Here is a 13,482-nt window from a genome sequence, read left to right as displayed (position 1 = left end):
ACACTTGGCGTTGGCTGGAATTTCCTTCAATGCAGTTTTGCCCAGAGGTTGGAAGGAATACTTGTGTTTCTTGATTGTTTGTTTCTTTATACAGTTCCCAAAGTATCTGCATAGCCATGGACACTTTAAAAAAAAAAAAAGTCATGCAAGTCTGCTTTCAAGGTCATGACTCAGAGAAAGCTGAAAAGTGGCTTATCCATATGTGACTAATGAAATGCACTTCCTTTTTTAATACATGAATAATATTTATCTGCTTGTTTGAAAAACCTCTAGAGCCCATCTCCTCACAGTCACTATCTCAATAGTTGCCTGGTTCTCATAATTGTGCTGAGTCCTTTGCAAATACTTGGCTATTTGTTCTCAAACTTTATGAGGCAGATGAATATATTCTTGTTTTCCAGGGAAGGAAAAGAAGCATCTGGTCAAGGTCACACTGGACATCAGCAGCAGTGCCAGGAACATAGCTGAGGTCTCCTACATTCAAAGACACCACCACTTTTTACTCTATAAGCACACTAAATCGCTTCTAAGTACAGGCCACTGGCAAAACTTGCTATGTATCTCAGTCTTAGAAGGTTTAACAAGCTACACCGAAACAATATGAGCATCAAAGGGCTTTGCATTCATGATGGATGATGAAGAGAAGGTATACTGGCACTGTTGGTTAAAAAAGAAAAAACAAGTCTTTGAGTTTCTCTCAGCATCACAATATATTAGATATCAAACAAAGGGAAAAGAATGAATAAAGCATCTCTGGATGCCCTGGGCTCCACCGCTAACAGCCACACCTTCAGTAAATAAAGCACATGGTGGTAAAATGACACTACTGCAAAATGCTGGCACTAAACACTGTCAGATTCTCCTCTGTTCTAGTAACAGAGCCTGAAATGATTGTTTTAGAAAAATATTCCCCTTAATTTACATTCTCTTTGTTTCCAAAAATTCAGCCAAGGGACTTTGCTACCAAGTACCTTTCAGACAGTTAACATGGCTATAGCGAGGTCAGCCTCACAGAAAATGTACAAAATGAACTGCTTTTCTGACACTGCGTATGCAGCGTGTATATGGCTTTAACGATCGCTTTGGTTTGAAATAAGTTTTAAATTTCTGTGGAACTTATGAGAATCTTACCATCTTATGCACCACTTATAGTACACCAGTGGTGCTAATTTTAATTTTCAAAGCAAGAGTCTGATTTTACAACTTTTTCCTTGATGAAAGATCTAGATGGAGAGTTCACTTTATATGTTGGATAGCAGAGAGCACTACCTCAAAACAAAGTCTAAATAAGAAACAGTTCTCTCAGTCAGAGTTTACGAGCTAAGTCCTCGGGAATGCCCCAGTTCTGTCTTGCCTTTAAAACCACTGGAACTCCCTGAAGAGCAAAAACTCTCTGAAAGCCAAATAAAAAAGGAAGAATACCATTGACTTATCCTTTATTATGTTCCTGTCTCTACAGGGAACTCAGAGAGACTTATTTTTTGGGACCATCTGTCCTTTTCAGTCAAAGCTCTGGAGCTCAAACTGCCTCTTAGCTTCCGAGGCTCTGCTGATTCCTGCTCTGCCCAGCGGGGTGTGAAGGCAGACAGCCTGGAAGAAATGATCTGAAACTGAAAAACACGCTACTTCCTTTCTCTACCTTGTGCAAAGACTTCATCACATCTGTACCTATTTTATATCCAGCAAAATCCTCCCTTGCTTGTACAAGCAAAAAAGAAGAGGCAGTTTGCTTCCCCAAGCAGTAGCGGATGATGTAGTTAATCTCGAGATTTGCCAGTGAATGCCATGGGAATAAGCACCAAGTCCTGCACTTTGGCACAGACTGGTTACGTGCACACAGCAGCCCAGGTTGCTAAGGAGACAGACCGTCACCTTTTGTACTAGTTGTAATTTCATCATGGTTTCACACCCAGCCATACAGCATTAGGATGGAAAACACCTTAACATCACACGGAGAAACACAATAGGATGGTAGTTGTCAATACCGTTTCTGTTGAGGGTCAAAGTCAGAGTGAGGTGGGGGGCAAATCACTGGTCTGCCAAAAACAGCACATAAATGAATCAGTCACACAAACTGGAGGGCATTTCGAGAAGCCAGTGATTAGGCATTCTGTGCAATTTATATCGTCTACAGAAATACAACACTTCACAGAAATACACAACAATTCACTCCCTGACAAGAAGATTTTCTACTGAAGGATATAATTCTACTTGTTTTGCAAAGATCATTGCAAAGATTTTTTTGAACTTCAGCAGGTGCACAGGCAGATCATGGGGTGGTTGTAAAAGAGGCAAAACAGATAATACAGAGAACTAGCTGTTATTTGTACACTGGACATACTGCTTATGGGCAGAAAGTAAGCTATACTACATATGTTCATATTCACATATGTTCAGCTGAAGCAAAATACATCAAACCTTTCAAAGCTTACCTGGAATTATTAGAAGTGAACTTACTTCCATTTTGCCTTTGTACAGTCAATGCACGTACAAAGGACAGCTGCAAGCACACACAATACAGTAGACTGATAATAACAGTACAGATCTGCTACCTGGAGACAACTGCTACACAATTAGCTCTGGTGACCCACCAGCAGAAGCAGCTCTGCAGTTAAAATGTTGATGCTCCTGAAGAAAGGCTGTGCTGTTCTCAGCTGCCGTAGCTAACTAAGCAGCTTATGAGGTGTGTGAGCACAATGCTGAAAGCAGAGCACTGCGTAAGACAAATAAACGTGGCACAAAATACTTACCCTTGCTGCAAGGAGAACAAAACTGCTAAGTATGAAAATCAAAATAAACCAACTGAATTTCTGCTTTCCACCTGACACTATGTAAATCAACTTAATTTATCTAGATGGTAAATATACAATTGAATATTGTTATAAATCCTATGTTCTCAAAAACAAAAACACATCACAACTCTTTCACCATAGCATTTAGCAGCACTGGAGATATTGAATTATCCAGACCAAAGTTCATATATATGTACTTATGGTATAATATATGTAGATTTGTCTATATAAATACACATGTATTTGTACTTCCCCTATCCGCCCCTCAAGCACATTTACACTATTAAAACAAGAGCAAATTTGTGGCTGAAATTGGTTCCATATTCCCCATCGTCTTATTTGTATTTCAGTTCCTTATTTGTGACTGTCATTCAAATTTCTATCAGAAAACAGTATATTGCTTAAAGTGTTCCCAAAATAAAAGGCAATTAATATTCAAATAATTTGCATTAGTAATTATTTCAATTAATGTTGATCCATTGAAAATTATATATACACTAATCAATTATGTTTTTTAACAGCTGTGAATAAATGATTTTTATTTTTACCTCACCCAAGCCAAATAGTCCTGAGACCATTAGACTGCCCTGACAGAAGGCTACATCTGTAGGGAAATGGAGTACCTCTTATTAAACCAACTAATACAGGAAGGAAAAAAGATCAACTTTTGAGCACACAACTGTTTTGCTTTATACCATGAAAATTAAGAAAGGGGAAAAATAACCAAGGCAAAAACTAACATTTATTTATTTGCTTCCTAAAAGTCTGTGTTCCCAAAAATATATCATGCCAGTCAAGTCTCAGAAGGTGGCATATTAGAGTCACAGGCATTTCAGTTATATGTGGCCATTTAGAGACTTAACTCTATCCCATGCTCTGTCACTGACCTGCTATAAATATTTCACTCTTGTGTCCCTCCTTTCTTCCACCCAGTCTTGCTCCAATGGTTTCCACTGTTTTTTCTTCCCTGCTTTCTTACACTTAAGGTGTAGCAGTTTCTCTCTGGCATGCCTATACCACTTACCACGTGCCACAAGACCAAACTCAAAACCAGTGCTGAATTCCAGTAAAATATCTAATGTTCCTAAAAATAATTTCTAACACTGTCCCACTGCTTTAACCTCCAGAAAGCAAGGATGTTATTTCAGAACACGTATCAAGTAGAAAATTCCTTTACACCCTAAACCTGGCATACTACCTTAAATACAGTAATGATATCAACAAGAATTGTTCAAATCACAATGTAGCAAACATCATTCATACGATTCTTCATATAAAACATTTATTTTTTTCCCCACTAAATCTGTGGGATTTTCAAGAATTTCACAGTTAATCCTTATGCTAGATAAACACAAAATTCTGTAGAAGCAGTTGAAATTTTCTCTATGCCTATCTGTGAAGTTTCTCCCTGAAACTGATTGGTGATTTTTTTATTACTATTTTTGAGTGCACATTTTTTAATATTTTAATATTTTCTATCTTATGTTACTTACTGTAATTCACAAAATTAAAAAAAAAAGTAGTTACAGTTAATTCAGTAACATCTTAAAAGCTGCAAGAGAATAGTTGTTACACGTTTTTGGAAGATGTTAAGAGGAAATATTTTCAACATTATCCTTATTAAAATCAGAGAAAGTACATTGTTCCTTATGTTTCTTTATCACAACATGCACATACTGTTTCACTGTACAACTGTTTTTAAATGTCTTTCAGGCAGAAAAGTGTATATATATTCTTGAAATCTATTTATGCTATCTAAGGTGTGAATTCCTCCAGTTCATTATAAATCAGCGTTTACAAAAATGCCACACTTAGTTGGCATTTAAAGGCATAGTGAAAATGTGCACATCAGAAGAGCTAATTTTAGCTAATAAGGAAATACAGCAAAGAGACCTAGAGCTATTAACAGGATGGTGACCTTGAGTCCTATGAGGTAAGCAAAGAACTGTCAACTAAGATAGACTGAAGTATGGCAAAATGAGAATATATTCAATAGTTTCAGGGCAATGTATCGCTGTACTTGTTTATTTAGAGTTAATTAAAAAGATAAGCCCAGGTTAGTGATGACATTATATTTTCTACATTATTTTTCCAACTCAGCATTTAACTACACAACATATATTTACTATTAAATGTTTATGTGCAGTGTTGTTTTTTGTGTTCTTTTTTTTTTTTCAATTTTTTTTCATGTTTCCTACAATAGAAAAGTAAATAAGAGGTAAGTAAGAGAAATCAGCTCTAATCTACAGCTTCCAAAAGAAAGCTGGTTTTGGTCCAGATTCTAAAGCCTGAATATAGCCCTTACTTTAATGAATACTGACTTCAACAGAAAAGCTGTTCTGAGTATTCACAAATGAGATTTTTCTCTTTATATATTGTTCTGCAATACTACAGATATCCTTTTAGTGCTATTTATTTTTCATACTAGTTTGGTTACCTTTTCTTTAGATCATGCAGAAACAGTTTCATACTGAATGCAAATATTATTCATTGTTTCAGTATTAGACTTATTTCACACACGTATGAACAGATTTAAAGATTTAAAAAAAACCACAAAGGAACACTAGGGGAAAAAAAAAAAGCTAGTCACCTATTGTTCTGACACTCCAGATATTTATTCTGATGCTCAGATGAACTCAGTTTTATCCCCAGAAACACGCATTGATTCAGGAGGGAAAAGGAAAATAATCTGTTGTTTCTGCGGCCGTCTGGCCGGTCATTACTTCATCTTCTCAGGACAGTAACAAATACCCAAAGTACAGAGTTGACACAGCTTTAAATAATAGTGTGACATCTGAAATCCCTCAGAAATCAATAGCAAAATAGAGCCAAAATTTTACCTCTGATGAACTCATTATTATGGAACTCATATGATACCTTTAACAATGTCGGATCTCTTTCCTACTGTTGTGTGTCATATTTCAAAATGTAATTCTTTAAAGGATCAACTACGTTTTAAATTCATTTCTTTCAAACAATAAATATGTATGTACCATTGTCATTTTCTAGCAGTTATCAATAAAATATAACATTGCATTCTTTGTGTTTTTAAATTGCCTTCGGCATCTTTTCAGTTCTGTCTGTCTTCAATGATCTTTTTCTGTTTCCAAAACTAGATTTGGGACAAAGAAAAGGTACAGATTCTAACTGCGTTTGTTTCAAAAGTCAAGTTTAGTTTCAAGGGTCTAAATGGCTGGATCGTGATAGCATTAAAAAACTAAAATGTGAACTGGGACATCAGAAGCAAGTATGGTGGTTTGCTTTTGTGATATTTCAATTACTCATGAAAAAGAAAATTTGCAATTTAATTCTGACTTGGTTTTGTCCAGTTCTGCAATGAAGGTTGAAAACAAGACATGCTGAGGTTTGGAACTAGGGATGTAAAGGCAGTTTTGTTCAGAAGTTTCAACTCTGGTTCCTCCTGGTAGCATTCAACATAAATTACTTCAGCATAATAGCAGCAGCTTTCAGGTAACCTCAGGTGTTTGGCAATAGGGAGCTTTAAATCACTACAGTACTTAAACAATTCTGCCTTATTTATCTTTTTTTTTTCTGGCTTGACTGTACTCAGTGTTCCAATTTCTATATGTCTATGTTTGTAAGTGTGAGACGATACTAATTAGGTTAAACAGCAACAATTGATTTTCTGTGAGTCTACTTTAAAGCTTCTCTATCCTTGCCAAGTTCATCACTTGCTTCCGCACTGCCTAGTTTCTCTATGTTTGCGTTTTCAGCAACTTTTTGGTTAATCCTGTGCTCTGCTCAAAACAAATGCTCAAGGACAAATCTTTTTGATCTGTCTTGTTCCTGCTATTCAAGCCTCAGTCATCAGAGGGAAAAAAAAAAAAAAAAAAAAAAGAGAGAGAGAGAGCGAGCCCTCTAAGATGTCCCAGTCACTCACAACAGTTAAGCTGCTGCTTTTCATGCTGACCAGCAAGAACACGGAGCTGAACAGGCCACCCTATGCCTCAGCCGCTGCTATTTTCTTATGATCTTTTGCTATTGCAGGTACCACATTGTATAATCTCTTTGATGCATCTTGCACACCTGAGCTTAAAACATGAGGGTTTTCCTTGTTATACAGACTACTCCTTATCCAAGCTTATCTAGTAATTCTTGTTTCCAGCATACTTGTGTCCTGCTTATATCCAGTTATTCATTCATATCTGAATATTTTCCTGTGGTTTACCACAGCTTCATTTCACAAGGTTCATTTCTGTGAAACACTCCTGTAGGCTCTTATTTCAAGGCAGGCTTTTTCATCTTCCCTCTCTATTTTTCCTTCAGATCAAGTCCATCTTTCTCACCGTTATGTGAGATGAAGTCCCATGGGACTTAAGCATTGACTGGGGCTCCTGTGTTTCACATGACAGTGAAAGTCCAATTAAAAATAAATAAATAAATAAATCCTAGTCTTCATGCTTTTTATTTTGCTGATTACTAACATTTTTTTCCTGTCCTTTAAGGTATTTTTGGATTTGACATAGATTCTATCCTATGTCAAAACCTTTAGGCAGAAAGATTTTTGTGACTCTTGAGTGCTTTTCTAGTTTTTACCGATCTTAGCACAGTTTCACCTAGAAATCACTGTTCCTAAAAAGCTGCTACCCAGGCAGAGTTTTTCAGCTTTTTTTTTTTTTTCCCAGTTCTAAGCCTTCATATTTTGCATAAAAATTTGGATGCACTTATTTTTAAAATACCAGAAAAGTCTCCCTAGAAGTAAGGTAAACTGCACTTCACACGACAGTTGAAATAGGTGATTCATACGAACACAAAGAAAGCAACTGTATGACTTGAGCACGTGTTACAACAACTGGTCATTTAAAAGCTATTTCAACAACAGCTTAACAGGCTGAGCACTCTGCAGCTGCTTTGCAGACTGGCGCACCTCTGAAACCTGCTCAGTGTGGCTCACACCGGCATGCAAATGTGGCTATGCTTTATGGCACTGGGTTGGTGATTTTGACAAATCTTTTCAGAAAACTGGAAGGATTTAAAGCTAGCCCTATTCCAATTTTGATGTGCTATGCACATAACATTCATTGGTTATAAGCATGTCGTATTTTCTGATCATATCTATCTCAAAGTCTCTGCTTATTCCTGTGGGTTTTTACCTTACGTTAAGAATAAATATTTGCAAGCAGGACAAAAAATAAATTTGGTATGCTTGCTGCTTTTGATTGCAATTACTGAAGCAAGACAGTACTGAAGAAAAAACTTCTAATAATCTGAGTTCAATAAAATATTTCATAATATGTCCATTCTTGTTTGTTTTATAAAGAGGAGTATTTTTTAAAGGTTTCAGAATGTCTTCAGTGAAGGTGATTCCATAAATAATGCTTGCACAGTGGTTTCTAAGGTATCTTGTGTCTCCTTTGTGACGTAAACTGGTTGTTATGGAGATGGTAAAATATCAACCATTCTTTGTGAGACTGTGCAAGATCAATTTTGGATCTGTTACAGCAGCTTCTTTTCTATGCTCAGCTGTAATCAGCCTTCCTTACCAAGAGAAAGGGATGTATAAAAAATATAAAGTATTTTAAAACAAACAAACGTTTACACAACACTATAAACTTTTTGATGTACAGAAATAGACCTATGTGCACTTGTAACATGCAAATTTCATCCCAAATTCAAATAAGATTAATGGCCTTCAACATAAATGAGGCTACTACTGTTATTTAGGGTTAAGAGCATACAAAAAATCAGACCACTCCCTTTTCATCCCCTATTTTTTTTTTAATTTCATAAGCTGTATCATATAAAAATATATTTCTTACAGAGGGGAGGACAAAGATTAACGACTTTATATCTTAAAATCTTTAATTAGTTGGATATCTCATTAACCTCAAATTTACTGAAAGTACATAAGGGACTTTTTTTTCAAGTGTTTTATAACTTTCTTGAGCTTCATGAAATAGAAGATAAAGGGTTATGCCTGGAGAAAATTATATAAAAAATACAGTCTAAGACCATTGGCTAGGACCTCCATAGATTATTTTTCTTTGTTTTTAATCTGTGCCAGTCCATGGGTCCCACTGTGCACGTCCCCAGTCAGTGAAAGAAATCTGAACTTTAGGTTTTGCTACTCACAAACATACAGTCTTTGTACCACCTCACAAAGTCAACCAGATGTAACTATTGTCTGTGTTACTCTGTTTTTGAAATAAATATTGTAAAAGCAAATAAACAATAAGAAAACATAAAATTTATTGTCTAGTACTGGTTGCTTTTTAAATCTATGACTAAACACTTGCTCAAATTTTACTAGAATATGCACCCATCATTCTTTCACCCTGACATCTCTCCCACTGCATTAACACTTGTAACTGTTCAGTGGTGGGAAATAATTTCTTTAAACACAACATGCAAAACTTCCTAGATCCCTGTTTTACATTTTCAATTACCTACTTCTCTTCTACCATAGCATTTGAAAAATCTGTGAGCAGTAGTATGGCTTACATGAAACTATTATAGGGACCATACATGAAAGCTGTTGTTCTTTCCTAGTAAACATTTAATTCTGGTTTAGTATTTACCTTTATACTATGACTGATTCCATGACATCAACATGCATATGATTACTTTCAAATTTGCAGTGTTGTAGCTTATTCAAACGCTTTATTCATTACATTTTTTTTGGCCCAACTACTTCACAAGATACTGTGATTAAGCTTAAAGAACACACAGCTGAGTCAGGGGTTTTGCAGAGTCCCCTAGCAGGACAGGAAGGTGGAATCTCCTTCTCCCACCCTGTATTTAGATGTACAGACAAGCACACCAAAACACGCTCCCCCCCTGCTGTAAGACCAGCAGGACATTCTGAATGTCTGACATAACACCCTAATGGAGAAGAAGAACTAAATGTTTGAAAATGCATTAAGAACGTCAAAAGAAAGACAAGTCAAAAATTATTAACAGGTATCATTCTTATCTACTACTACTGTTCTGTGTGCATACTTCAGTTGAGCAGACATTAAATCCTCATTAATTTAACCTTTCCTTTAAATATTGGTGCTGTTTAGGCCAATATAGTAATAGATTAGGATGAGTGATGCAAATTTTAGCTCCTGCTAGCACACACAAATAGCATAAGAACTACCTTTTTTTTAATCTCCCTCTCCCACACTCAGAGTACCAACCTTCATAACTAAGCAAATGGATCAGCAAAACAGATCAATTAGCCAACTGTAGAAAAACTGCATGTATTTTCTCGGGCCAGAAACCCTACCATAGGTAACAGAAATCATGAATACATGCACAGATACATATTCACACTGTGTAAGACCATGCAGGGCCAGAGCAGTGTCAGAAGCATTAGCCCGGGAGAGGATTGGTCCTCAGGAGACTGCAGATCTGCAGACTTTGGTTTCCCCCATTCCACGCTCTAAGATGTAGATCCCTTCTACTATATACCTGATCATTTTGTGAAGTGCTCCTTTCATGTCCCATATTGGAACTTCTCACCTAAAAAGAATTTCTATAGAATTACATTGAACGTATTTGATTGGGAAATCTTAAAATTTTCATGGAGACCCTCAATGTTTACACATCGTCTGTACTTTACGGAAACATTACAGAGAAGAAATTGTTGAACATTATTCCTGTTACAGGAATCAATTTTGTATATTCTAACAATACATTCATCTTACTGAATAGGGGCCATAGATGTTGAGGAAAGTAGAAACACAGCCTAAAGTAGCAAGAAGAGACTTCTTTCGCCTGCTGTGTGGAAAAACCAACAAATCGTGCATTGCAATGAAAGAAGACAACCCAAACAGGATTAAGAAAACATTTGCCTACCTCAGGTGCCATCCAAAAGGGTGTTCCCACTGAAGTGTTTCTACGCAGCCGTGTGCTGGTGAGCTGGGCTGAAACACCTGCAATAAAACACGTCCAATCTTGGCTTCAAATTCATTATCTCATTGTAATCAGTTTACTTCAAGTACCTGTGAAACAAACTTTGAGCCTGAGAGTACAGCTGCAGAATGCCTGACCAAAGTAGGTGCAGCATTTGTACTGAATTCTTTATTTGATTAATTTCCTTTTTCCCATATTCATAGCTTGTCCCAGACAGACCACAGCTTGCTATTTTATTTCAGAATTGCTGAGAGATTCTTTGTGAATGACTCTCAGTTTGAAGCACTTTCATTCAAATTCAAAAAATTAATTGGCACCTAAATATCAGAGACATGCAATCTGCTGTTTTCATGAATATAAACTAGAACACTTCAAATTGCAACCTGAATTTAAAACTTCTGTTCCAGAAATATTGCCCAAGTCTAGCTGAAATTTATTCCCCGAATACTGCTGGCAGGAAACTTGCTCACTGGAGTATTTGCTGAAGCTCCTGCTCAACAAAACATTTATGCACTTGCTTAAATCTTTCTCTGTGGAGAAAAGCATGGAAGCTCAAGCTCATATTGTAGCTTGTACTTAGAAGTTAAGCACGTGCTTAAAACAAAGACTGTGCGTCACTGCTTTGCTGACTGGGGCTGGACTACTGAAGCACAGCTGAAAAAAGGAAGGAAGGAACTAGAGCGAAATCAAACACCACTAAACAAATTAGAATGAACTTTCGCAGCAAATCTTTTTCTGTATTCTGGTCAATTTACAGTTGAATTATAGAATTCAGGAGCATTCCAATAAGCTGACACAAAAGCAATATTGACTTAAAAATATTTCAAGTTAGCATTGGTTAAAAGAAAAAAAGAAAAGAAAAAGAAAACACAGCTCCTGTGGTATTACCCAAGAAGAGAAACAGGTAGACACATATAACAGATTTGTGCCTGATTCCAATAAATGAGAAAATGAGACTCAAAATTGTTATTTGTAAGTTAAATAGATTGCGGGCTCCAAGATTCAATTAGAGTCATAGAATGGTTTCTGTTGGAAGGGACCTTAAAGATCATTTAATTCCAACACCCCTGGCCATGGTCAGGGACACCTATCACTTGACCAGCTTGCTCAAAGCCCCATTCAACCTGGCCTTAAATTCTCTATTTATTTTTCATATCAGCGTGATTGCAAGCCTTCAGTGATTTACTGAGTATCACTGTGAAAAAGCTAATGGCTAGTGCCTACAAAGACTGTATTTAACTCTGATCTCTCTTCAGCTAGCCTAACTTGTAGCTGTACCTATGGTCATTCCAAAACAGTGCAGAATACCAAAGAGCAGAGACAGGAAGTATGAAGAAGACAGTGGGAAAGAGAGAACGAACATGAGCATGAATGAATGATGAGTTGCAGATTATTTTGGGTCAGCTTACACTATGGTGAATATTTATTAAAGTATCATGCTGTTGACAGCAGTTGAAGGAAGAAATATGTATCACATTGAAAAAAAAAAAGTTGTCAAGTCATGTAATAAAGGCAAAGAATTGCCTTTATTCTCAATTAAGGATATTTGCACAATCCCCTCTATGTGCTAATATCCTTATGTACTGCCTTGAGTATGAAATCGCTTTCCCCCCCTTCAAGACTGTCTCATTCTGTTGACAGAATGGACAGAGCTCACTGAGGTAGTCATTGAATACCTCCTTTTATCCCTATCAATTTGAATTCTAGTTCCTTATGTAGTATGCCCATCCAATGCTAAATTCAGAATTACTATTTCCTTTGCCTTTTGACAGGTTTCCTTTGCTCCTTATCAAAGGGTAAATCTCCTTAACATTCCTACAAAATGGGGAAGGATTATTAGTTCCAGGGATTAACCTAAAAATATAAAATGCATCCACTGTTTTTCTGTATTTAATCTGAGACCTTTCAGTTTTCAGGCACTCCACATGCCTTAAGTATAGCTGTAATAGATCTCAGCTGCAGTTCAAGAACATTGAGATCTTCTGCAAGGAAGGAAAAGATGTTTCAGACTGGGTACTAGGAAAATGAGGAACACAGACTGGCCATTTCTAAAAAGGTAGATGCAAATGACTTGATAACAAGAGAAACTCTGGCAAAAGCAGGAATAGTCTCCAATTTGATGCCATTCAGCTGTCTGAACTGCAAGACCCTTCTTTTTCTGAACTCTGCATTTTTCACAATGCATCTTCCACTTTCTGCATCAAATGAGACACACAGTTCTACAATTTCGCCTGTGACTCAGTAGTAATTTGTTTCCAGAGTCCCTTCTGTGACTAAGGCAGTGGACTAGAGAGAAAAAAAAGCAACTTAATGAAAGTTTGGTGCATGATACTTCTGACAGGAAGCATGCAGATATGTGGCATCTCGGCATTTCCTAATGGTTAAACTTTAGGGAACACTTGAGTGTTTGGTCATATATTTTTCTTGAGGCAGTTGTATTTGTTGTAATTCACTAGTGTTATTGTTTAAACTTAAATGTCATAGAAACACACATACACAAAAATAAACATAGAAAGAGAGAGACCAAGGAGATGCCAGAAAGGTTGGTATTCTCATTTTCCTTCATGCACTGCTAAGCATACATCTGTTATTCACACAGTACTATTCTCAGTGATAATTACCTTATGTATTATATGGTTTTGCTAATAAATCATATATTACTAATAATCTGTTTCTGTTACCAACTAACAAAATTGATCATTCCATTGCATACATATCTGACGGACTAAAGCACTCCCTTATTTTTCTGAGTGCATATTCATAGGAAGAAAAATGCTGAACCAAGTCAAATTTTATTGCCAAGTCCATTTCTCTCCTTCTCTCCCCCCTC

General features: G+C 36.5%; 1 protein-coding gene across 8 annotated transcripts in view; it reads right to left on the bottom strand.

Annotated features, from left to right (window-relative positions):
* MYO3B (myosin IIIB) overlaps positions 1 to 13,482 on the bottom strand; it is a gene marked incomplete at its 5' end in the record, with an annotated part of 252,980 nt that overhangs the window by 204,965 nt on the left and 34,533 nt on the right. For all 8 annotated transcript variants that reach the window (XM_083842488.1, XM_083842495.1, XM_083842489.1 and 5 more), the window contains one exon: positions 10,596 to 10,672. In XM_083842488.1, coding sequence (XP_083698614.1) covers positions 10,596 to 10,672 — 77 coding nt within the window. The remainder of the gene's footprint in view (positions 1 to 10,595; positions 10,673 to 13,482) is intronic.

Source organism: Anser anser, assembly GCF_964211835.1.
Source record: "Anser anser genome assembly, chromosome: 6".
NCBI lineage: Eukaryota > Metazoa > Chordata > Aves > Anseriformes > Anatidae > Anser > Anser anser.
Note: the sequence above shows the minus strand (reverse complement) of the source record. Positions and strands in the feature narration are given on the sequence as shown.